This window comes from Echinops telfairi, unplaced genomic scaffold (assembly GCF_000313985.2).
Source record: "Echinops telfairi isolate 266 unplaced genomic scaffold, ASM31398v2 ScPeMD7_18;HRSCAF=68, whole genome shotgun sequence".
Taxonomy (NCBI): domain Eukaryota; kingdom Metazoa; phylum Chordata; class Mammalia; order Afrosoricida; family Tenrecidae; genus Echinops; species Echinops telfairi.
In genome coordinates, this window is record NW_022103915.1 from 62,006,058 (window position 1) to 62,034,011 (window position 27,954).

Consider the following 27,954-nt stretch of genomic DNA (forward strand, 5'->3'; position numbering starts at 1 on the left):
CACATTTGCTTATTCACCCGCTTTGTCTTTAGCGGTTGTGTTGGGAAGGTGAGCATCAGAGAATGCCAATTTAACAGAAGAAAGTATTCTTGCATTGAGGGAGACTTGAGTGGAGGCCCAATGTCCTTCTGCTACCTTAACACTAAACCTATAAATATATGCACATAGGTCCATTTCCCTATCCTCATATATAAATGTATTTGCATATGTACATGCCTTTATCTATACCTGTATAAATGCCCTTTGCTTCCCAGTTCTTTCCTCTATTTCCTTTGACTTTCCTCCTGTTCCACTATCATGCTCAGTCCCCACCAGCGTTTCAGCAATTCCTCTTTGTTACATTACCCTTGATCATGCCCTACCAGGCCTCCCACACCCTTCTCACCACCTACTTGGATCACTTGTTGTTCCCTTGTCCCTGGATTTGTTAATACCACTTCCTTCCCTCCACCCCCCCAAGAACTGTCGGTCCCACTGTTTTCTCCTCCCAATTGTTCATCCAACCTATCTTATTCAGACAGACCTGCGGAGATAATAACATGCACAAAAACAAGACAGAGCAAAGCCAAGCAACAATATACAACAAAAACAAACCACTGACAAAAAAACAAACAAAACAAAACACAACAAGAAAGAAAAGCTGGTCGTTAGTTCAAGGATCGTTTGTTGCCCTTTAGGAGTGTTTTCCAGTCCAGCCTGTTGGGGCACCATGCCCTGGCCCCAAAGTCCACCTTCAGCATTCCCTGGGGACCTTGCCGCTCCATTCCCTTGCTGTTCTGTTGCACCTTCCTAGTGTTTTGCCTCGGTGTGGTCCATGGTACTTTCAGTATTCTTCTACAGCACCTGAATTCAAAGGCCCCAATTCTTCTCAGTATTCCTTACTCAAAGTCCAACTTTTATATGCATATGAGGCAATGGAGAATATCATGGCTTGGGCCAGGTGCACCTAAGTCCTTAAAGTAACATCCAGGCTTTTCAATATTCTAAAGAGGTCTTGTGTAGTACATTTACTCAATACAACACATCTTTTAACTTTTGACTGTTGCTTCCATGAGCAGTGGTTGTAGATCCAAGCAAGACAAAATCCTTGGCCATTTCAATCTTTTCTCCTTTGATCATGATGCTACTTATTGGTCCAGTTGTGAGGATTCTTTTTTTTTTTTTTTACATTGAGTGCTAATCTATACTGAAGGCTACAATCTGTGATCTTCATCAGCAAGTGCTTCAAGTCTTCCACATTTCAGCAAGCAAGCTTGTGTCATCTGCATATCACAGGTTACTAATTAGCCTTCCTCCAATCCCGATGCTTAATTCTTTTACATATAATCCAGCTTCTCTGATTATTTGCTTAGTATACAGATTGAATAAGTATGGTGAAAGGATACAATCCTGACACACACCTTTCCTGGTTTGAAATCATGCACAAATGCCTCTTGATCCATGTACATATTCCTCATGAACACAATGAAGTTTTCTGCAATTCCCATTCTTCTCAAGGGTATACATAGTTTGTTTTGATCCATGGAGTGGAATGCCTTAGCATAGTCTGTAAAACACAAGTAAATTATCTTTCTGGTATTCTGTGCTTTCAGCTAAGATCCAGTTGCATCAGATATCCCTTGTTCCGCCTCCCCTTCGGAAACCAGCTGGAACCTCTGGCGGCTCCCTGTCAATGTACTGCGGCAACCATTACGGAATAATCTTCAACAAAATGTTACTTGCATGTGATATCAATGATATTGTTCTATAACTCACACAGTCTGTTGGGTCACCGTTCTTTGGAATGGGTACAAATAGGGATCTCTTCCAGTCAGTTGGCCAAGCAGCTGTCTTCTATGTAACCTGGCATAGATAAATGAGTGCTTCCCATGCTTCATCAGCTTGTTGAAATGTTTTAATTTGTATTCCTGGAGCCTTGTGTTTGGCTAATGCATTTAATATAGCTTGAGCTTCTTCCTTCAGTATCATTGGTTCTTGCTCCTAGGCTACCGCCTGAAATGGTGGAATGTCAATTTGTTCTTTTTGGTACAGTGACTCTGTGTATTCTTTCTACCTTCTTTGAATGCTTCTTGCATCATTCAATGTTGCTCATAGAATCTTTCAGTACTGTAACTCGAGGATTGACTTTTTTTTTTTACTTCTTTCTGTTTAATATATATGATGTTCTTCCATTTCGGTTTTATAACTCTAAGACTGTACCTTTCAGTTTACTTTGTCTTCTTGAGATGCCCTTTGAAATGTTCTGTTTAACTCTTTGACTTTAACATTTAGTTCTTCTAAAGTCTTAGCTATTCTATGATTAAGAACACGTTTCAGAGTCTTTTCTGCCATACACTTTGATCTTTTCTTTCTTTCCTGTCTTCTTAATGATCTTTGCTTTCTTCATGAGTGATGTCCTTGTCCTCCCACAGTTCATTGGGTTTTATGCAATTAGTGTTCAAGGCAGCAAATCTGTTCTTGAGACATTCTCAAAATTCAGTTGGGATAGACTCATGGTCCTATTTTTGCCCTTGTGAACTTGATTTAATTTTCTTCAGCTTCCACCTAAAATTACATACGAGCAATTGATGGTCTGTTTCAGAGTCAGCCACTGGCCTGGTTTTAGCTGCTGATATTGAGCTTCTCCGTGGAATCTTCCCAAAGATGTAGTCAATTTTATTTTGTGCAGTCCATCTGGAGAAGTCCATGTATATAGTTGCTGTTTATGTTGCTGAACAAAGGAATTTGTGATGAACAAATTGCTGTTTTTGCAACATTTTCCAACTACTATTCCTTCCTCTTGGTCTCCAACTTTTGCATTCCAATTGCCAACAATTAGCAGTGCATCTTGATTGCATGTTGCATCAATTTCTGACTGAAGACATTGGTAGAATTCTTCAGTTTCTTCAAAATTAAGTTTTGTAGTTGGTGCATAAGTTTGAATAATAGTTAATTGAATTTCCTTGAAGGCAGATAGACAAAATCCTATTACAGGCAGCACTGTAATTCAAGGTAGATCTAGAAATGTCCTTTTTTGACATTGGATGCAACGCCATTCCTCTTGATTGTGTCATTTCCAGCAAAGCAAACCATACGATTTTCAGATTCAAAATGGCCTATACCAGTTAATTTGGCCTACACCAAAGAAATGGATCTTTATGCATCCATTTCATTTTTGACAATTTCCAATATTCCTAGATCCATACGTTGTATATTCCCAGTATTGACTCTTAGTAGATTTTTGCAGCAGTTTTTACTCACCTTGTATTGGGTCCCATCCGCAAGGGAAGATCCCTCAGATTCCAGTCCTACAGGCTTTCCTTGATTTTGGTCTGCCTCCACTTTGAGAAGGCAACTGCTCCTCAGTCACTTTTAGACTATCTTGTGACCCGAGGGGGGCCATCCTTCCGCATTATCTCTGACAATGTTCTGCTTCCATTCATTAGGCCTTCATTGTATCTGACAATGTTTCTATGCTGTTCATAATAAGGTTTCCTGCAGCTACTTCCTCTGAAGTGGACAGCTGATTCCTTCTTCATAGTCTATTTTTAGTCTGGAAGCTTCATGTTCACTTTGGGTAACCCTGCTGGCACGTGAAATACCAGTAACATAGCTTCCAGGATCACAGCCACAAACAAGACACTACAGTATGACAAATTGCCTGAAAAGTGGTGGGACTAAGTTTGTAATTGAGTAGAGTTAGTGAATCAAGGCACACCCTTTTTTTCCTCTGGGGTTATGGTCTGCTGAAAGACAAAAGTCACATCCCAGAGTCATTATTCTGTGTATAAAAGATATCTCAGATGCAGAGAAAAATCCCAGGTCCAGTTCGAGATGTCTGTCGGAAGTGATGGAGGCTGAGACCGAGGGACCAGAAACCATAGCATGGAGACCATGGGACAGAGCAAAGGAGCCACGGTGAAACCAGAGGTCAAGGCAAGGAAGACATGAGACAGAACAGAGAAGTAGTGCTGAGACTATGAGACTATGAAGCTGCCTGCCTGGACCACAGAGGCTGAGGCCAAGAAAACAAGTGGCTGAGAGGATAAGGACCAGAGAGACTCTGGTCGCAAAATTCTTGGCTGCTGGCTGCTGGCTGAGGAGACATGGAAATGTCACCCAATGACTGTATACTAACTGTTTACTGTTTACTGATCCTGATTTGTGGTAACCTATTACATTCTCTAATAGACCCTTATAATTTTGAGTTTTGTCTGTGAGTTCTGTGTGGCCATTGCAACAAATTATCAAACCCAGCATACAAGTAGAGTGTTGTTGGAATAGGTTAAGAGAAATAGAGGTGGAAGTATGTCTGCGGCAACAGAGAAGCCAAAGGAGACCAAATATGGCCTCCTTCCATGCTGTTTATGTAGCTATTCTTGGCAGTTTGGGCTAAATATGAACCCACATATGTCTCAGATGAAATTTTCTAAGGTCAGATAAAGAACAGTTACCAGGTAGCTATTAAAAAAAACCACCCTAAAACTAAAAATAAAACTCACAGCCCACATAGACAAACTGGGGTATTTATAGAGAGAGTAGAGGGAGCATGCTAAATTGGCCCCAAAGGAGACATAAGATTTGACATAAAAGGAGACATAAGACTTGCTCTAACACAATGATCACACTACAGCACAAAAACCCTAACTCCCTGACCAACAAAACACACTTTAAAAAGGCACACAGTGGGTGAAGGGAGACACTGGTCAGTGTAAGACATGGAAAATAAATTTATAAGTTATCAAGGGTTCAAGAGGGAGGGAGGGGAAAAAATGAGGAGCTGATACCAAGGGCTCAAGTAGAAAGAAAATGTTTATGCTTGACACAATGGATGTGTTTATGGATTGCGATAAGAGCTGTACGAGCCCCCAATAAAATGATTTAAACAAACAAAAAAGACACTAACATCTAGAAATATAACTTTATCATTGACCATGTACAGCAGTGAATGAAAAATTGCTTGCTATATAAAAAAAAGCAGGAGATATGATGAAAAATCAAAAGAAATATCACTTGAAAGAAATAGATCTGGAAATAATGGAATTAATAAACCATTAAAAATTGTTATTACAGATATTATGATGGATTGAAATAAAACTATGAAGAAAATGAGAGAAATGGAAGATAAAAAAGGGCCAAATTATAATAATTTATAAATTATCAAAGGTTCAGAGAAGGGGGAGTGGGGAGGGAGGGGGAAAAATGAGCTGACACCAAGGGCTCAAGTGGAAAGCGGGTGTTGTGAGAATGATGAAGTCAATATATGTACTAATGTGCTGGATACAAATGATGTACGTACGGATTGTGATGAGTTGTATGAGCCCCTAATAAAATGATTATTAAAAAAAAAAAGGGACCAAATAGAATTTCTAGAGATGAAAAATACATGAAATAAAAAGTTGACTGAATTGGGTTAACAGAAGATTGGGTAATGTTATTACGATATAGCTGAACAGACTTTCTCCATATGTACACACATACAGATACATATACTTATATATAGTTGAGCTCGGTTATCTTGGATGTCTTGGTTAATATTTTCATTAAATTTATAAATATTTCTATCATTTAAAAAAGCATATTTTGGTTTCCCTTAATCACTGGTGGGTCAATTACATCTACTTCAAGTTATACTACCAACTCATTGATGCTCTCTTCTCGTTTTCTCAACCTTTTTATCCCCTTCTGTCTTGTTTTAATCATTTCTATGGCTATATTTTCATTTTTTTAAATCTCTTTCAGTAATTTGTAATCTATCATTAATCCTATCCAGTGTATGTTTGACCTCATGTGTTTCCATCTGTAGAAAATTAGGTTATTATTTTTTAAAGTTAAAAATTTTATCTCTACTTGACTTCCTCAATTTTCATTCTGACTTTTTTAACAGCCAAAAAAGAATAATTATAGTTAAAAAAAAGAAAGAAACAATTATAGTTTTAATACACCCATTAACTTGTATCATCTATTCTAATGCTACCATCTACCTCATTTGAGATAATGAATTTCCATATATACTCGAGTATAAGCCGACCCGAATATCAGCCGAGGCACCTAATTTTACCACAAAAACTGCATTAAAAATGTGCTGAAAAACTCGGCTTATACACAAATATATATGGTCTTATCCCTATTATTATGGCTTATCTTTTCCTATTTCTTGGCATACCTGATATTTTCCTAAATGACAAACATGGTGGATTTTATCTTGAATGTTTTTGAATTCCTGTAAATACCATTGAGCCATGTTCTGGAATGCAGTTAAGTTCCTTTGAAACAGTATGATCCTCCAAAGTCTTATAAACTTTGTTATGTTGGACCTTAAGCAGCATTTACTTTAGGGATCATTTTGCTACACTGTGCAATAAAATCTTTCGAAGTATTCTACCCAATGCTGTGTGAATTGTGAACTTTTCTGCTGTGCTATTGGGAACAGAAAGCATTCTTGGCTTTATATTTGGTCCAGGGTTTGTCCTGATAATTTTGGATGATCCTTTCTTTGGCCTTGGGTAGTTTATTTGTATGTACATTCTGACCATTATTCAGCTGAACACTCAAAAGGAATTCACTGCAGATCTCTGTAGTTGTCTATGTAGCTCTATCCTCTGGCAATCTGCTTGGTAAATTCTAGCCACCAAGACTTTCTCAGACTTCCAGCTCCTCTGGCATATGTCCGGGTTTCTCCTCTTGAGCTATGACCCACAAAGTCTCTCCAGGAAGGAAGTCAGGTAATTTTACGATTCACCTCGTTTTTTCTCATCTCTTAGGGATCACTGCCTTTTATTGTCTGGTGAATAATAATAATAACATGAACATTGTTGGTTCCATATATATTTTGTATAATACTTTAATTTTTCAAGTGGGAGAGTTAATTTGATTGCTATTAATCCTTCCAAGCAGGGAGTGAAAGTGCAAGAATTATACTCTGGAAATGAGACATTTAAGATGCTTGTTAGTGGGTTATGTGTTGAATTGCTAGGTCAAAAATTGAAACTACCAGCTGGTCTGTGGAAGAAGGACAAGACTTTTTATTCTTATAAAGATTTGTAGTCTCAGAAATCCTCAGAGGCACTTTTATTGTGTCCTATAAGATTGCTGAGTCAGAATTTACTGAATGGCAGTGAGTTTGGTTTTGGTTTACTGGAATGTAAAGGAACCCTGGTAGCCCAGTGGTTTAAGTTCTCAGTTGCTAACCGAAAAGGTCAGTCACTCAAACTCACCACCCACTCCACAGAAGAAAGATGTAGTCTGCTTCCCTCATGACTACAGCCTTGGAAACCCTAGAGATCAAATTTAATTTGATGGCAGTGAGTTATTGTCATCTGAGTAAAGGCATCACATTTGCATTTAGATTACAAGTCTCAAGGAAGATATCAAGAATGCACAAAAAAATCTATAAGGGACCACAATATAGGTGGAATTTAAAGCTACAGGCTGGGTGAGATAATTTAAGGAAAACTCAAAAAATCCCTCGATAGGGTTTTTGAGACTGTAAATTATTATAAGCAAACAGCCTCATTTTTCTTTTGCAAAGTGGCTGGTGGGTTTAAACTGCCAACATTGTGGTTGGTAGGCCGGAGCCTAACCCATAAAGATTCCTTACTTTAAGGAAGGGATTGGAAAACTACAGTTTATAAACCAAATATGACCTAATGTTTTACAATCAAAACACTATTAGGGCTCAGCTATCTTCATTTAGTTTTATGTTACGAAATGCTGCTGTTGCATTACTACATTGCAGAAGTGAGTAATTGTGACAGAGAATTCTGGTTCACTAGTATTTGCTATCCAGCTTTTTATGGAGAAAGACTGACAACATCTAATTTACAGAATGAATGTACATAGAAAATAACAAATACCAGTGGACTGAAAACAAGGGCATTCCAAAATTTTGAGGTCAAACAGAAAAGGAACCAGAAGAATAAGTGAAGCAGGAAGAGTATGATGAAGAAAAATGAAGAAAAAAATAATCAAGAAGAGAGTTGTGTCAACCATATTAAGTATGCAAAAAGTGAAGGCTAAAAAAAAGTGACAAGTATAAATTTGACAAAATGGTCATTTTGCAGTTTTGGAGAAGTGGTAAATGGCTAAAGTAGGGATAGTTGATTAACTATGATTGAGAAGACAATGTGAAGTGAAAACAGGCAATAAGTCAGCCTTTTTGAGGAGTTTTGTTAAAAAAGGGAAAGAAACGCATACATGTGAAACAAACGTGCAATTTTGGCAAGATCTTACAGAAACAAGATATTGTAGATATATTTTTATTGAATCTAGAAGAGAGGCAAAAATTGATGCGACGGGGCGAGGGAGAGTGAGGACAGAAACGATACTGAAAAGAGAGAAGAGATATTGAGACAAGGGCAACCAATGCTGCCAATGTCCTGCTGTTACCTATGATTTATTAGGCAGCTAGGTTGCTACTGCAGGTGTGATAGGAGCAGGTAAATATTTCTAAGGATTGCAATAGGGTATATTTCAGAGGAGCATTTTGGGAAATGGTGAGATTCATAGTCTTATAACAAAAGGTATGCTGAATTCATTAAAACCTAAACTACATTTTTATGATATATAAGTGATAAAATAAATGCTGACAGTATTATTTGAATTAGAGTTCAACTATATAATAAGTTGGAAAGATATTTTCTGACTGCCTAAGAACTAAAACCATCACTTCTATTTTAAATGGAAACTGTGCTTCAATGGCTCTAATTAAAAAATTACAGAAAACTTTGGGTGCTTTCTAGTATACGATGATAGAGATGGTGAACTTACCAATCTTCATCACCTAAAAGCTTTAGAGCTTCTGACAGTGCTATTTCTGGTTTGGAAAATGGCCGTAGTTCTGATGAATCCATTATTTCTGGACTATGCATGACAGACGGCATCCTTTCTTTATATTGTGGGATGGCCCCAGGAGATACTGTACCTAAAACAGAGCATTTAAAAAAAATCAGAGGATAGACACACAGGTTGACTAGAGGGAGAGGAAGCGTGAGAGTACACCCACAGAGGATATTTGTATATGTGTATTTACTTTTATTGGAAATATATCCATGAATATAGGGTGTATACAAGGGGCAATGCTAAAAAAAACTTCTTAGAAATAACCAAATACCTTAAAGGAATGAGTCACTGGGCCTAGGGACTCAGGACCATAATCTCTAAGGACAACAAGGTTCACTGTAATAACACAGTTCAAAAGACAATATTCTTTATCCAAATTTAGAGTAGTGACTGGGGTCTTAATGGTTTGTGAACAGTCATCTATTAGTCTCAGGACCACCAAATATTGATTTCTCTCCACCCAGAGGCCAGAAGAATGATTACAATCCAAAGATAAATGAAAATAATTAGCCCAATGAGCTAACAGACCATGCAAACAACAGTCTCCATGACCCTGAGACCAGAAGAACTGCATGGTGCACAGTATCGTGAACAACAGCTCAGAAAAGGATCACAATAGGAGGTCTTGGGCAGAGGAGGAGAAAAATATGGAACAGAACTCAAAATCATAAAAAAGAACAGGCTTACTGGTTAGATGGAGATGGTGGGACCTCAGAGACTATGGCCCTTACCCTTCAGGAAATTCATTATGATTTAAGATCAAAAGATTACATATATTTAAGGACAAAGTTCAGAGCATTGGGAAATGAGAAATGGAAGCAGGAAACACAAGAAGTGGGATAAATGATAATACACTGAGGGGATTGGAATAGATGGGTTGAATCAGATTGTGTATGAACTATTGAATATGATCTGCTCTGGGAACTTTCACCTAATTCACAATAAAAAATTTTTAAAAAGCATCTGAGATCCTTGATACGAAGTGCATATGGTATTGACTACAGATGTTATGAACATCTCTTATATAAACTGATACTATTGCTTTGTTGTTGGTGTTCATAGTATCAAGTCTGTTCCAACTCATACCCACCCTATGTTCAACAGAACGAAACACTTCCCATTTCTGCACCATCCTCACAATTGTTTACAGTCTAATAAAACTAATACCCAGAAACCAAAGCTAGTTAAAACCTTACTTTTTATATGCAAATTTAATAATAGACCACATTTAGTATAAATACTTGAATGGTTTTTTGCCATGAATCATAGAAGAACGTCTGACTTTATTTTATTTGTTTATTTAGTTATTTAAAGATCATTTTATTGAGGGCTCTCACAGCTCTTATAATAATCCATACATCAATTGTATCAAGTATATTTGTACATATGTTGCCATCATTATTTCTAAACATTTACTTTCTATTTGAGCCCTTGGTATCAGCTCCTCTTTTTCCCCACTCTCCCCGCCCCCAACCCTCATGACCCCTTGATAAATTATAAATTATTATTATTTTCATATCTTACACCAACTGCTGTCCCCCTTCCCCCATGGTTTCTGTTGTTAGTCCCCCTTGGGGGTGGTGCTGGTTATGTGTCCATCATTGCGATCTGTTCCCCCTTCCTCCCTGACTTTATTTTAAAAGGTAAAAGCAATAAAAACCTATTTCTTAAAACCTGAAATAACCCATGGGGAAGGTATTGTTTATGCCGCCACAGGAAAGGGAGAGGGATCAGACCTCAACCTGGTGCACCCAGACTTGAAGGCAACATACCGGCATGAAGCAGAGAACCAACAGAGGTCTGTAGGGCTAGCCCCAATCCCAGCTATGTGGACCCCCTCCCCAGAAGAATGCACTAGGGAAGAAAGCACGTAAGATACACCTCAGGGGTGGGGTAGGGGGGAGGAGTGGGGAGGGAGGGGCAAAAATGAGGAGCTGATACCAAAGGCTCAAGTAGAAAGCAAATGTTTTGAGAATGATGAGGGAAACAAATGTACAAAAGTGCTGGACACAATGGATGCATGTATGGATTGTGATAAGAGTTGTACGAGCCCCCAATAAAATGATAAAAAAAAAAAAAAAGATACACCTCAGGGAAAAGGGCGGGTTCTGGTCAGAACACATAGGAGCAAACTAAGAGGGAATGAGAGAGTGGACTGCATCCTGGCCCACCAAGCCCTGAGGATGATATTCCTGCTAGGAGCAGCCAATGCACAGAAAGAACCATGGATCTGGCACCACCCTGAGCCATGGTGTTCCCTCACTGACCCAAAGCGTTATGGGGCCAACATTGGTGACACAGTGTGGGAATTGTGCCTGGTCTGACCCCCTGACACCAAGGCGAAACTCGAAGAGAGTGCAACAGAGTAGCAAGGGGAGCGAAGCTAAGAAGTTCTCAAGGAATCCCCAAAATAGACTTCAGGGGCAGGGCCTGGCACCTCACCAGATTCAATTGGAAAACATTCATTAAAGTCAACAGACAGACCTGGAACTATTTATAGGTTGTTGTTTTTTTTTCCCCATGTCTGTATCAGTGGTTCTCAACCTTTAATGCCACAACCCTTTAACACAGTTCCTCATGTGGTGGTGACCACCCAACCATAAAATTATTTTCATTACTACTTCATATCTGTAATTTTGCTACTGTTATGACTCAGGGGACCCCTGTGAAAGGGTCATTTGACCCCCCAAAGGGGTCACGACCCACAGGTTGAGAACCGCTGATCTATATAGGCTAGGCAGGATAAACAATCCGGAGCATAAAACAATGGGACTGACAGTTCTGACTGCACATGGGTGATGGGGAGGTGGGGAATGGATGGGGAGAGCCAACAAACCCAGGGACAAGGGAACAACAAGTGATCTAAAATCAATGGCAAGAAGGGTGTAGAATGCCTGGTGTGGTTTGATCAAGTGCAATGTAGCCAAGAGAAATTACTGAAAGCCAAATGAAAATTGAACATGATATTGGAACAAGCGGAAAGAACTACAAGGCAAAGTACATTTATAGAGGTATAAATACAGCCATGTACATGTGTGTATATATATATATATATATATATAAATAAAATGATAAGGACATACATATATGTACACATATTTATACGTCAAGTATTAAGGTAGCAGACAGACATTGGACCTCTATTCAAGCACTCCCTCAATGCAACACTTTGTTCTAATAATCTGATATTCTGTGATGCCCACCTTCCTGACACTATCGCTGAAGATAAAATGTGGTGAAGAAAACTGATAGTGCTCGGCTATTATGATATAGCATCTGGGGTCTTAAAGGCTTGAAGATAAAGACAAGCGGCCATCTAGCTGGGAAGGAATAAAGCCCACAGAGAAGAAGCACGCCAGTCTGTGTGATCATGAGGTGTTGACCAGATCAAGTACCAGGCACCAGAAAACCCAAAACAAGCAATTATCAATGTGAATGAGGGTGAGCAGAGTGAAGACCCAAAGCCTATCTGTAGACCTTTGGACATCCTCTCACAGAAGGGTCACAAGGAAGGGACAAGTCAGTCAGGGTGCAGTATAGCAGCAACAAGACATACAACATTCCTCTAATTCTTTAATGCTCACTTCCCTGCCAACCCACTATCATGACCACAGTTCTACCTTAAAAATCTGGCTAGATCAGAGCATGTATACTGGTATAGAGATCAGAGCATGTACACTGTATAGATAAGAGCTCTTGACACAGAAACTCCAAGATAAACCCCTCAGGAACAATAAAGGGTGTAGCGATACCAGGAGGGTAGGGGGGAAGTGAGGGAGAAAGGGCGAACCAATTATAATGAGTAACATATAACACACACACAACCCCCTGCAGAGTGATGAACAACAGACACATGGGTGAAGGGAGACAGCAGACAGAGTAAGATATGAAAATAATGATAATTTATCATTTATCAAGGGTTCATGAGGGGGAGGGGAAGGGAGGAAAAAAATGAGGAGCTGATAACAAGGGCTCAAATAGAAGGAAAATGTTTTGGAAAGGATGATGACAACATATGTACAAATGTGTTTGGTACAATTGATATATGGATTGTCATAAGACCTATAAGAGCCCCCAATAAAATGACTCTTATAAAAGAAAAACATGAACTTTATTCTACTATTCACCTGACAACAGAAAATTAACCTTCATGGCACTTATATATAGAGCTCTAGTTGTCTTTTTTTCTATTGGTATAGAATTAATGGTCTATTATAAACCCTGAGGGCATGTTTAGTAATAAGAACATTATTTATTTAATAATCAGGCATTTGCCAAACATTTTCCAGTGGTAAGGTCTTGTCCTAGGTGTTAAGGATACAAATCATAGTTATTGAGTTTCCATAGAGTACAAATGTCTACAATTAATCCTAGGGACATGCTAATAATCATTTCACTAACACCTCTGATAAGACATACTACCTACATTAATTAGTTTTGGGAATACAGACTTTACATAAAAGTCTACTACATTTCCGATTAAGAGTTGAACTACTTGCTCAAAGTTGGCAATTTGAACCAACCCAGAGGCACCTCAGAAGAGAAACCTGGCAATCTGTTTCTGAAATGCTACAGCTTTGAAAACCCTACGGAAAATTTTACTCTGCACAAGCTGGGTTATCATGAGTCAGAACTGACTTGATAGCAACTAATAACAACTCTATTTCTAGCATTATAAAAGATGAACTTCAGACATTCAACTAGTTCAAATTTGTTTTATATTTATTCTAGGAAAAAATTCGAGGGCACCAAATATAATTCACACAAGTTATTCAGGAATAATAATAATAATGTTTACAATAGTTTAACAAACTTCCATTTCAAACTGATTTTCCTAGTTGTTATTGTGATAGAATATATCAATTTGAATTTTAATACAAGTGTAGGAGTGGAATCCAACCTGTCAATTAGGACACAGCCTGATGCTGCCTTGTTTGGGATGTGGGTTTCTCCTAAGTGAGGAGACTGGGAACTTCCCTTTCTCTGCCCCTACTAAGATTCTGGCTGCCTTTAGGGGTGGACCCAATTGGGTTGCCCAGCCCTGGGAGCTGCCACAGCACTGCCATGTTCTCACTGAACTTGGATCCACACAACTCTGCACCCACTGGCCTGTGATCTTCCCACTTCCCAATTCACCTTTTTGCATCACCAGTCTGCAGCTAGGTGAGTTTGAAGAGAGTCCTGGCTTGAATCAAACTTGTGGACTTGAATTGGACTGGGCTGGTGTGGTAGTTACATAATCTGGTGTCAATTTGAAAGATTGCGAGTGAAAGGGTAGAGTCTGGCTGGTCAATCGAGATATAACCAATGAGGTCTCTGTGTGGGTATGGCCTTCTCCTGAGAATTCTGGAAACTCCTGCATTTTCTCCTAGGCGGCGGGACACACTTTTCACTCTTGGATCACTCCCTTGGAGACACTCTACTGACAAGACACATGGAACTGCGCTAGACCTCTGGAGACGGAGAAGCCACGTAGAGACCCCTGCCAATGCTGAGATGCTTACAACAGCACTGGATCCAGAGGACTTCCAACCCACTGGCTTGTGATCTTCCTGCATTCAGCATCATTGCATGTGTTTTGTGAGTCTGAAGAGGACTTTATAGATTGGTATCGGACATATGGGCTAATATTGGACTTGTGGACTTGATCTAGACTGGGCTGGGACATTTTCTCAATATTCAATTACTCTAATACTCTTGGATATAAACCTCTTCCATATATATATATATATATATATATATATGAATTTGTTTCTCTAGTCTTCCAGGCTAAAACAGCTGGGATGCCTTCTTTTGATATAAGATTATTTGTTTCTATAAAGTTATTTCTTATACACTGATGAGTGTCACTGGATTTGTTTCCCTGGACAAGATGGCCTAACATGGACCAATACCTACCCAGTATGTTTAAAAAGTAGTACCAGACCAAATACCAAGCTCAGTGTCACAGAGTTGAATGCAATTCATAGAGACCCTACATAGGGTTTCTAAAACTATAAACTCTATAGCAGTAGATAGCCGCATTTTCCTCAGGGGTGGCTACTGAGTTTGAACTACTGACCTTGCAGTTAGTGGCCCAATATCTAACCTACAGTGCCACCAGGGATACTCTTGGCCAGACAAAGAACATAGTAGGCTCTCAATAATAGGTTGGATAAATAAAAAAATACAATGACTTAAAAAAATCATGATCTAATTCCAACCAGCTTCACTATCTTAGTTACCTTAGTTATGAAATGGGATAACAAACAACTCTGTCTTAGAAGAAGTATAACCAGAACGCTCCTCAAAGGCAAGGATGGAAAGACTTTTTCTCACATACTTTGGATATGTTGTCAGGAAAGACTAGTTCCTGGAGAAGGACATCATGCTTGGTAAAGTAGTAGATCAATGAAAAAGAGGAAGACCATAGACAAGATGAATTGACAAAGTGGTTGCAACAATGGGCTCAAACATAAGAACAATTGTGAGGATGGTACAAGACCTGGCAGTGTCACATTCTGTTTATACATCAGGTTTCTAGGAGTTGGAACTGATTTGATGGCACCTAACAACAACTTCTCAGCAAATGCCCCGGAATTATAGAAGGCTCTTAAGAGAAAATTGCTACACCTTTGAGAGTACTTAGACACTTAAGGTAAGAAGATTGAAACCAAAGTTGTTAAATGAGCATTTCCAAAGCAAGTTAAAGGCAGCACTGATTTTTAAGAAGAAAGGACTTAGAACTGCTACTTCAGGGCTCCTGGTGTCAGAATGCACTTAACCATACATCCCTAGTTTAACAAGCATGTAGATATTACTCTGTACATTTAAACAAGGGATTTAATCCAATCTGAAAACATTGAGATGATGGCCTTTCAAACTGGTCCCTTCTCTCCGTGAAGGGCAGAGAGGAATGTTTTCTACAGGGAAACTCCTTTTTTAACATTCCTACCTCCTCTCCAAACATATTTAAGCCTACAAGGGAGAAAAACAATCAATTACATTTATCGCCCACAGTTAAAATGTTCAATCATGCTATTAGCCTTAGTATGTTCCAAGTCCAAAAATATACAAAGAATGAAATTCCACTTACTTTCAGACATCATTTTCTCAGTTCCTGCATGTTTTACTCGATCCCAGTGATACTGTTCTTTTTTCTCACAATCTTTAATGTCAAAAAGTTCTTTCTCTTCTTCTCTCTTTTGTCTCATCTTATCATAAGTAGATTTTGAAATTGAAACTTTAATCTGCATGAAAAAGTTGAGATAACTACGTATTCAGGGGATTGTCATGTGAATTCACTACTCTCATGTCAGATATCTATCTGTATATATCTTACATGTCTAAACAAAATAAACTATGCAGTCTTAGTCATTATTCCAGTAATCATGAAGTCTAACTACATGTTGCCCATATCCAATGAACTCTGTTGCTGAGGATATTAGTTTGTTATTCCTTGAGCAGATCCTGGGAAACTGCTGAATATGTATATGCTGTTGTGTGCCATGAAGTTGATTCTAATTCATATCGACTCAAGAACAGCTCTATAGGGTTTTAAAAAATGTTTGGCCTGTCATCTAATAGTACCCCAATCACCAGGTCTTTTGCCCACAGAACTGCTGGATGGGTTTAGCTTAGTGCTTAACCAGTGCGCTGCCAAGGCTCCTTGAATATGTGCATACACATGTACATGTAGATAGAGATGTATTTGTTTTTGTCAGTTGTGGATCAGCTCTGAATCACGGCAACCTCATGTGTTGCAGAGTAGAACTATTGTCATAGAGCTGTGAAATTTGTGGTCTATTAGAAGTAGAGTGCCAGTCTTTCCAAGGTGCCTTTGGGTGCATGTAAAGTGCCAACCTCTCCGTTAATAGATGAATGCTTAACCATTTGCTTCACTTAGGCACTATATACTCTAACATCAAATTAGAAAGTAAGTATTATTTAGGTGATTCCTACAACTCTCCTCTCAGGTCAATGCTGACTCATAATAACCCCCTGTGGATTTCTGAGACTGTAACTTTTTACTAAGTAGAAAGCTCAGTCTTTCTCCCCCGAGTTGCTCTTGGTTTCAAACTGCCGACCATACAGATTTCAGTCCAGTGTGCAACCACTACACCAGCAAGGCTCCTGTTTAAATGACTAAAGGATCAGAATTTTCATTTTTTAAAGTTTTAATAAAAAGTAACAAAAAGATACTAAATTTGATCTATAAAACGATATTTATAGACTTAAACTTATCCTAGTAGTTAAAACATAACCTTACATTTCTTTCATTCTCAGTATCAAGATATGCGGGAACACTTTGCTGGAGAGCTCTTCCATAAATCCCTGAAGGTGGTTCAAAGCTTTGCTTAATAGAAAATGTCTCCCCATTTTCCACAGAAGGTATCACTGATTGGCTGTAGGTTGCTGGTGCCAAATGTGGGCTTCCAAATACACCTGAAATCGATCAAGCATTAGGTATTTGTGTACGATAGCCCTATGTATGACAAAGTTTAAGGCAGATTCTTGCCTTCAAAAAGTAAACAATATAGTTAATAAGAAAGTTAAATAATCAAAAAAGGGGGAAATTATCTAACAAGACAGTAATCTAGGAGGTGTCATTAGCAGTTCATGACTAGCATTAAATGTGAGCCACATACTCATTGTGATTCTCATTCCTGAATGCTGTCGTTAGCTGAGTTTAAGACGGTTTCAAGGAGCAGAGACAAGGAAATAGGTTGCATTTGGCAAGACAAAAAGGAAGGAAATGAGGACAACTTTTTGGATGAGGATGCTTGTAAGCAGAGTTGGCAGGTTCGAAGTGAGTAAATCAGTTTGGTTGGAGACATGGCAGATAAAGGAGACAGAGAAAGAGAGAGGTATACTCTCCATGCATGTGTACACATAGTTCAGTTTTTATAGGTTTAACAAACACAAAGAAACTACTACTTTTAAGCCAAGGCAAGGCAAATATGTTACTCAAAGATCTATTCCCCTAAAACATATTTTAGGAATTAAATTCTTATTCATCCATACTAATTTATATTTATAATTAGGCATATAAATGAGGACTACCATTTAAGTTAAATTATGCTAATTATCACTCTCTTAGCTATCCTAAAGTTACCTGAGAAGGTACTTAAACTGCAACTATATTGCTTATTTCTCTGAATTGCTGACATGAATTTACCTCAGTTTTTCAGAAGGTAAGAAATGTCAAGCTAAGTATTCACTTCTAATTCTTTCAATTAACAACAATAATAAAACAAATTCTATTCACCATCTATGTTATACTCGTCTCTACTTTTTATTGTTCTGCTTTACTTAGGTGTGAAGAGCACATATAATAAAAGAGCTAAGTAACTTTGAAATACCTTTTCCAACAACTACTACTGAGTCTTCCGGTAAGGTATTTGTGGATGTCAAGTCAAAACTGGAAATTTGCTGTATATTTGTTGTTGACCCTGCACATCCTAAAAAAATAAAAAATAAATACAGACCTCATAGTTAAAAATATTAATTTACTATATAGTATTTTAGGATATTGTAAGAAAGCCTTTTAAAACTGATATTTTATTTCACATAAAGAATTCACAATTTATTTATTCACACAAGTCCATTAATTAAATATTCATAATGAAAAGATTTACTTTGGTCAGGCACTGGAGAGAAATCTTCTTTCCCCCTTAAGGAGTTTATATAATTCAGGTTTAGAGGTGGGAGATATACAAGCAAACAATTACAGCATAAAAATCTGAAACAAAAGCATAATTATAAAGGAAAGTCTTCCTTAACTTTCCAGACAGTTTAGGTCAAGGTTACACTTTCCAGTATTTATCTGGGTTAACTTTTAACTCAGTTAGTAATTATTTGTCTTTCCTACTAGACTATAAAAATGTTCATTTATTATTTTCCCCCCTGAAAACTAGTATAGTTGTCCAGCAAACATATGGTAGATGAATATATCAGGGCAGGAAAATACAAACACAAAATAACTTTAGAGTGAATGAAAGCAAACCTGTTAACTACTGCAAAATTTAATTAAATAACAGAATTTTTAAAAAGTAAACTGATAAGATTATTTTGCTCACCTGCTAAGGTAAATGACTTGTTTTGGTTGTGTGTGAATATGGCAGGGAATACGGGAAAAAAACCTACGCATATGAGAAATTTTCATTTACTTTCTTATTTAGTTAAGTATAACCTGAAATAACAGAAATGAATGTGCCCTCTTACAGCCCAAGGAAGAGACCTGATGGTGTCATTATCATAAGTGGGCGGTTAACCGCAAGGTCAACAGTTAGAAACCATCAGCTGCTTTGCAGAAGAAAGACAGCGCGGTTCTACTATAAAGAAGTACACAGCGGGATCCACAGGAGCAGTTCGCCCCTGTCCTACAGGGTTACTATGAGTCGGAAATGACTCAATGGCAATGAGATAGCACACATCAACCGACAGAAAAATTTGGTAGCCCAGAAAGCTATCGCGTGATAAAAGCATATCTTAGTGAATGGAGTAATTTTCTCAACAAATAGTATACAAACAGAAAGACCTATACTTAAATAATTATGAGATGAATGACCAAATAAGACAAATTTCATGAGGAAAAAAAGGTATGCTTCTGCTAAATAATTTAACTTCATTTTAGGGAAGCTCATGTAATTCATAATTTTTAATGTTATTTTAACTTCTTCTGAACAAAGAAATGTTGAAATAAATACTGCTTATTAAGCCTCCAACCAAATATAAACCAGAGTGCTTCAGACTTTTCATGAAGAAATGAAATTTTTCCACAAACTTCTGAGGCTCCCTTGTGCGTGTCAAAAGATTTGCTACACATAAACTATGTAAAGCCATTTACATAGTTTCTTTTTACTCTCATTCAGTTCATTCAAGCAGAGAGAAAAAATATTAACACAGGGATACTTTGCTAACAACCATCACCGATCACTTTCTGAAGTCATGAATTACAGCTCCAAGCTATGGCCATGGGAAATGGGCAAGTTCAAAAGGTAGCCAACAGAAGACAGGAAGGAAGAGGAAGATGGGGCTCTGAGAACAAATCCATTCATATAAATTGGAAGCTTTTAAATTATGTTCAGAATTACACTCAATAGTAATTTCAACCTGATTATTTTAAGATGTAATTAAAAATAGTATTTTACTATGGTATAATATATATACCAAAGTATTAATAATTTCAAACATTTTTGTGTGTACAGTGTTCTAATTATGTCCTCCATGTTGTGCAGCCATCAATGCTAAGCTGTTTCCAAAGTTTCCCACCACCCATCACACAAACTTAGTACCCCTTTAACCACTAACTTCATTACTGTCTCCCTTCTATCTTTGCATTGCGACAAAACTTTGGTCTCTTTCAATTTGCCTATTCTATATATTTCGTAATAGGGAAATTGTACAAATTTGTAAGAATTTTCATTATTTTTCATTCCATTCCCACAAACTTTCTGAAGCCCCCTTGCATAAGTGGTTATCATACAATATTTGTTCTCTTGTGGCTGGCTTATGTCACTTAGCATTATGCTTTTAAGTTCCATGCATGTCAAAGCATGTATTAGCATTCATTGCACTTCATAACTGAAGAATATACCACTATACGTATATACCACATTTTTTAATCCATTCATCTGTTTGAGGGCCCTTGGGTTGTTTCTACTTTTGTTGAGTACTATGAAGAATGCTGCACTGTGCATTAATGTTCAAGATCTTGTTTGAGTTTCTAATTTCAACTCTTTTGGGTGTATACATTCCTAGGAGGAGTGGGAATGCTGGGTCATATGTTAATTCTACCCTTACTTTTTTGAGGCAATGCCACATCATTTTCAACAATGGTTGCACCATTTTTAATCCCATCAGCACTGGATAAGGGCTCCATTGTCTCCTCATTCTCAACAATTTTTTTCATTTTGTTTCTGATACGTTACCCAGGATGTTGGTTTTTTTAAATTTTTTTATCCAGGATGCAAGTTTTGAGTGCCTTCTTACTAGGGCTTTAACCCAGTTTGAACTGGTTCTATCATGGCAGATAAAGCAAAAATGAAATAGACTCAAAATTTTAAAATATGGGTAGTCTGGAACACTAAATAAAACAGAAAAATTGCAGGTTGAAAGTTGTGTAATGGAAGATTCCAAGAAGTGCTGTGAACCCCTTTTCAGAAGCCTGTTATGCACAACATTTGATTACTGCCAGGACTGTGGAGCGCAACACACAGGGCAGCGCGGTCTGCGGCCTTCCTGGAGGGGGCATCACTATTTTCAACTTTACTAGTCAAGAGGCTTAGTCGCTGCACAATGTGCATGCTGCCTTTGTTTTCTCAAAGGGAGATTACATTTCCTGTAGGGTTTAGACTCATAATTTTTCTTGTTCTGGGCCATTCACATTTTAAAAATTCAGGACTGTTCTAGTGCCTCTTTGTCAGCCTTGACTTATCTGAGCTGAACCAGCTTAAAACCTTGCTTTCCCCAAAGCTACCTTCTTAGTTTCAGTTGGTTCATTAGCATTCCTCTCATTAACTTGTATTCACTGAACCCTATTATGTATAAAACAAATGGAGATATTAAAATGAATAAGAGTATCTTTACTCTTAACTCATAATTTAGTATAAAAGATGTGAGACACAGAGAGATAATTATGCGTATGATGGGAAAATATAGAAAGAAAAAAGACTTCTACAGAAAAGGAAAGTGATGAAAGATTTCTGGGCAAGTAACTTTTAAGTGAATATTCAATAAGCTGATATGATCTGGACACATTAAAGTTAGAAAGTCATTCTAGATGGATCCTACATGTACATGAAATAAAATTGCAGAATTAAAAGTGCTGGAGCATAACACATAGAAAAAAAGAACAGCAAGAAATAATACAAGAGGTTTACACTGAATTGACTTTCTTGAATGTCAAACTATAGATTAGGAACTTTATTATGTGGGAAATAGGAAGCAGTTTGAGTTGATTGTACTGCAGAAATATAATTCTGAAAGCATTTGCAGCCTGGGTTAAAAAGGGATGAAAATAAGAAGCAAAATGCCTTGCAAGAAGACTCATAATTATCTAGAGAAGATGTAATGAAAACCCAAATTACAACCATGCTAGCAGAAAAATACAGTTAGACTCAGAAGTGGTAGGACTGGACATTGTCTGAACTGCAGGGTGGAGGAGACAACAAAGATGATTCTGAAGTGTTTAGTAATTAAAATTAGGGGAAATAATTTATCTAATAAAAACAGATAACAAGTCAGAAAAGGAAAATAGGAATGGTTTTGAACATGTTGAATTTTATTGACCAAAGATCTAATAAGTGCTTTGAAATAAGGTTGGGAAATGCTAACACAGAGAATTTCTTGGGTAAAATGAACTACTTATCAAAGGATTTAAAAAGATATGGTTCTGCTATACAAAAAAGAATGCTACTAGCCATAAATAAACATACTCATCAAATTTCAAAGCATTTTAAAATTTATAATACGTTAGGGATATGAGTTACCTTCAAGAATAAAAATATTTCAATAATCAACATAAAGCGTCTGCCCCCCACTTTCCTGGGGGACAAATTACAGAAACATGAGTGAAGGGAGATAGCAGATAATGTAAGATATGAAAATAATAATTTATAATTTACCAAGGGTTCACAACAGTGGGAAAAAAGAGTTGATGATACCAATGGTTCAAGTAGAAAGAAAATGTTTTGAAAATGGTGATGGCAACATATATAAAAAATGTGCTTGATACAATTGATGTATGGATTGTTATAAAAGCTGTAAGAGCCCCCAATAAAATGACTTACTAAAAAAGGAAAAAAGACAGGACAACAAAAAATGCACAGAAAAAGAATATTCTTTGTCCTTTCTTTTCTTTAAATGAAAAGCATAATAAGAAGAAAAACTCTTATTAGCTATTTTTATAAAACAATAGATAACTGATCTCTGTCACAGATATACTGAATTATATAAGGGATTACATTTTAAGAAATCTACAAGAAAAAACTATAGGAAAACATAAGAGAAAGTTTCTAATCAAACTCCCTCATACTGTAGTTTGGGGAACTTCTATACATAAATATACACAAACACACCTGATTACTTGTACATATGCAATTTAAGATGATCCGAAATAACCAAGTATAGTAGCGGACAACTGTCAATTTAGCGTACACACACACACACACAGGCAAATTCCTTACTTCTGACTGGTGGATTACAAGGCTTCAATATAAATAACATCCAATTATTCTATTTATTTAAATTTTCTATACCCTTCAAAAAAATTACAGCTATAATAGAATCTTTGAAGACATGACCATAACATTACAGTGATGCTACTTAGCTCAACAGAAAAGAATGAAATAGTTAACAGTGGTTAGTGACAAAAACGAAACCTTCCCAAGCTCTACCACAGGGAAATTATACTCCTGTTGCCACAGCCTTATTCCGTAGTTACAACCTAACTAGGCATTTGGGAGTAACTTACTCCCATGATTTTCTGCACCCCATTTTAGTGGCAGAGTATCTTTTAAAAACGGTGTGTCTGTATATTTTAGGGGTTGTTGTAGCAGGAATTCCCTAATTTTAGCCTCTTGAACTGTTTTTCCCTTAGACTCCTCAGGTGAGGTCATAAACCAATATATGTGAACCTGTGAGCTCTCCTAACTTGGCAAAATTATTTGAGCAACAACATAGGAGCAAAAGGGCAAGATAAAAATTTAAAAATAAGTAGTTAGTTCTCAGTTCATTTTAAAGATTTTTATATGATTAGAAAAGATTCTTAGAGACAATTTTAAAAGTCAATTTGTCATGAAATGCACTAACCTTTTGGGTGCTTATGTCTTGGGTGTTCTTTATTCTGTATTTTTAGACTATTTGGTGAAATATCATGTAATTTATCATCTTCAAAATCACTACATCCACACCCATAGTTTATACGCTGACCGATTATGCTTACATTGGAGGCCATGATCCCTATAAAGTAAAAGAAATGTATAGGGTCAAAAATTATTGCATGATCAGTAAATATCTCCTCTTTAAATTTATCTGGATTTCTAACTTTTTAAAAGGTCCGTAACAATGTTACAAAAATCTAAAGTTTTAACCTATTTTAAAATTTATAATAGTTTTAATCTTAGTAATAGGTAAGACCATTTATTATGAGCTATATTAGATTTCTGAAAACAAGCTTTAAAGTTACAATGAAATAAAAAAATGTTTGAAAGAGATAAATATTTACGCTTTTACAAATGGAAGGCACTTAACTTTATAAGAAAATTTTAGAAATCAAGAATTCAAACTCTGTGGGCTGAGAGATGTTTATATTCTCAACTTCTTCCCTTCCCTCTCTCCTTCCTTCCCTCCCTATGCAATGGGTTTATCCTGGACTGGCTAGTGAGCCAGTAGACTACATATTAATTAAGACTTTGGAACCTGGAATCATGTTCTTGCTATAAACCATAATGCAGGCACTTAAATCCATAGAGAACCTGGGGCTACACGTTACTTCATTTGGAAAATGGGGATAACTCTAGATATTCTTCCAAAACGGCTATGAGGATTAAATGAGATAAATATATGTAATGGGCTGAGCACAGTGTTTATCACATAATAGAAATCCAAGTGTTATTATCATGTCTTCATTGAAAACTCACAAAACAGGGAGGGTAAAGGGAGAATGGGTAGGAAAGAGGGAACCGATTACATGGAACTATGTGTGACCTCCTCCCTGGGGGACAGACAACCAAAAAGTGGATGAAGGGAGACGTCGGACAGGGCAAGATATGACAAAATACCCATTTATAAACTATCAAGGGCTCATGCGGGAGGGGGGAGTGGGGAGGGAGGGGAAAAATGAGGCCTAATGTCGGGGGTTTAAATGGAGAGAAAATGTTTTGAGAAACGATGTACAAATGCGCTTTACACAATTGATGTGTGTATGGATTGGGATAACAGTTGTATGAGCCCCTAATAAAATGTTAAATAAAAAAAAGAAAGAAAGAAGAAAGAAGAAAAAAAAAATAGAAAGATCAGGCAGATTACAAAGAGTGTTACCCTTCTCCAAAAATAAAATTAAACTACTTGAAAAAAAAAAAAAAAAGAATAAAGAGAATCCCTGTAAGGGGCTTTCTTTCTCAACATTTATATAGGTTGCTTAGAAGACTTCTTTTTCTCCTCCTTTCTTTGTTTTCCCCAGAGAGAATTGCCTCTGACCCAAGTCTCAGAGAAAAAAACAAACAAACAAAAAAAAGAAAACTCAGCAAAACTCCAAAAGCTAAGGCAAGCCTCCTTTTAAGCAATATAAATCAATCTACATTGGCATCTTAAAGCTGATTACTTATATTACTATTTTGAGCTTGTTTAAAAAATAAAACAAAGGATACATACTTCAGTAATTTTCTATTGATATACAGCTTATATGTAAAGCATTTATAAATAATAATAAAATACAATTCACTTTGAATATTTTAACAGAAAACACTGGGGTGAGAAAGACTGGAGGTAGCATGGTTAGAGGGGGCTGCAAAGAGTACCAGTTCACACAAATTTAAGAACTATCTGCTGTTAAAAAGCAGAGAAGTTCTGTATTCTTACTTTTGACAGTTAACTTGTAAAGTATGCTACATAACGATACTAACTTTGAGTAGAAATGCTTTCTATTAAAGTCGACACTAATTCTAGAGGATAAAGTTTACTTTATTATCTACCATTCAGTAAACAGAGCTCAGCCTGATGTAATAGGTAATGGTGAGATGCACTTGGAAACACTTAGTGGAAATGCTGTTGTCAAGGCAGACTGCATTTATAATTTCACATAATTGTTAAGTTCTTATTCTTCAGTTTATCCTTATTTTAATCATTGCCATCTTATTAATTTATTTTTCATTGCCATTTTAATACTCTAATCATTAAACACCAAGAATCTTGTAGAAAGCACATACTTACTGAAAAAAACCCCCCAAAAACCCAAAATCCACTTCCATGATCAAATATGAGTCCAAATTCATAAAGTCCTAAACCATAACAACTTAGTATTTCAGAGAATGTTAAATTTAACAGGAATATCTTACAATGAATAAATAATAGTACTGTTTCCAAACTAATTCTAGAAAGATCTGTTATTTGTTTAAAACACAGATGACTAATCCTGAAAATTCATCCATGAGGTATATGAGGGAGACAGGCCCCGAATTTATATTTGTAATATGCACAGCAGGTGATTCTTAGGAATAGGCAAATTTGAAAAACACTGGGTACTGCATATAAAATATATACAGTATTTTGTGATAAGGTCTATCACTATAAAATATATCATAAGGTCATACAACTAGGAAGGAGGAGAACTCAATTCCAGGTTTTTAAAAAAATCCACTCTTTTTTTCCATTCCAAAGCTATTCTTCCAAAAGCGGGTTCTGGTTTTCCAAGAAGATCTAGCGATCCTATGTCTCTTCAAACTTATAAAACATTTGTAAAATTATAGATTAGGATGAACAGCAGAAAAAATATTTATGGGCTTTTATGCACTCTGTGTGTCTCCTTCATAAGGAGAACAAATAACAAGGGCCCAGTATACACTAGGTGCTTCATACATATTACACGAGGGAAATAAGTTTCAGAGCACTGAAGTAACCAGGGGAGTGTGACAATAGTTAACAGGATCAAATTGGGATTTTAACTGAGTCTGTCAAATTTAAAGCTATACTCTTCCTGAGTCTAGCAGAGACACTAGCTTTGTATAAATCACTACACCAGGCACACAAGGCTGAGTTAGACACTCAGGATTATAACAAGTACTTGGTCAATATTCAAAGAGAAATAATCTCTGGCGTTCAAGAATCTGACAGTCTTAAAAAAAAGGTAAAACAGTAGTAGTACCACTAAAATGTAAGTCGGCATAAGAAGGAATGGTATCACAGAAGAGGAAAAAATCAACTTTGTTTAAAAATCAGTTAAACCTTTCCTGAGAAAGCAACTGGATGGTGTTTTAAGAGCTGAATGGGGGATGGTGTAGATTACTGATGGCAAATATTAGATTTGCACATGCCAACATTCAAGTGATTTAACTGAAGGACAAGATACAAAGAGGGAAGGGAAACTGAGGATGATGCAGTACCCAATGGTCATATCACAGAAAGATGCCTTGAATGGATTTAGGTTAGGCAAGGTAGTAGGATGTGCAGTGTGGAACATATACTAGAGAGAATCAAGCTTCCCAGTGGAAAGAAAATTCAGAAGGCTATAGAGGCAAGCAATGACGGCAAGTGTTAATAGTGGTAGGGATTAAAAAGAGATGATATTGAAAGATGTTTAGAACTGAGGAATTAAAAGTCTTAGGCAACAATTAGATATAGTATTTTAGCAGAGTAATTATTATATAAAAGTCGCCTTAAAGGACTTAATATAGCGAGAGCATATGAAAATAAGCATTATATCGTAATGTGTGGCATTTAAATCACAATTCAATACAGCTTTCCTAATAAAAAGGAATCATATGCAATTCCCATTCTAAACAGACTACCTTTCTGAATATTCTACACAATTAACTGTTTCTGCCAATGGATTACTACTAATAACTAAATGTAGTTTCTGAGAAATGATGCTCGAAGTGATAAAAGACTTTCAGGTCAACTTGAAAAATTTTAGTACAAAGCAGAAAACTGAATAAAAACTGTTAAAAATTCATAACACAAAGTACCTTTTAAAGTAACCAATATTTAAATATTGTCATTCTAAAGGAATTATTGTTTGGCGATGCCACATTCTATGGCCATAGTGGCTAAATTTTGCTGTACATTAGTATCATCTTGGGAATTTTAAAAACTCTGAGGACTGGCTCACACACTCCAATCTAATTAAACTAGGATCATTGGAGATGGGAACCATGAATGGGCATAGCTATGGGCTTCAGAGGGGATTGATTATTCCTGTAGACATTTTTTTCTTCAAAGAATATATATAATTGTTATTTTTGTAAAAACAGCTTTTTGAAGTGTTTGAAAATGATCTATCCTGTGGCAACTGAAATGTTTAAATATAACATACAGTCTTTTCACTTAAAAACATGCTCTCTGTCGAACAGATCACTGAAGACAAATGGGTGCATAAGCAAATGTGGTGAAGAAAGCTGATGGTGCCCGGCTATCAAAAAGTATAGCGTCTGGGGT

General features: G+C 36.8%; 1 protein-coding gene across 3 annotated transcripts in view; it reads right to left on the reverse strand.

The window, feature by feature from the left end:
• TOGARAM1 (TOG array regulator of axonemal microtubules 1) overlaps window positions 1-27,954 on the reverse strand; it is a 95,132-nt gene that overhangs the window by 22,419 nt on the left and 44,759 nt on the right. For 2 of the 3 annotated variants that reach the window (XM_045287897.1, XM_045287896.1), the window contains exons 8-12: window positions 23,614-23,763; window positions 18,162-18,260; window positions 17,069-17,244; window positions 15,896-16,049; window positions 8,749-8,902 (exon numbers count right to left, since the gene is read on the reverse strand). In XM_045287897.1, the coding sequence (XP_045143832.1) occupies window positions 8,749-8,902; window positions 15,896-16,049; window positions 17,069-17,244; window positions 18,162-18,260; window positions 23,614-23,763 (733 nt within the window). The remainder of the gene's footprint in view (window positions 1-8,748; window positions 8,903-15,895; window positions 16,050-17,068; window positions 17,245-18,161; window positions 18,261-23,613; window positions 23,764-27,954) is intronic. The other variant, XM_045287898.1, reaches the window with a different exon arrangement.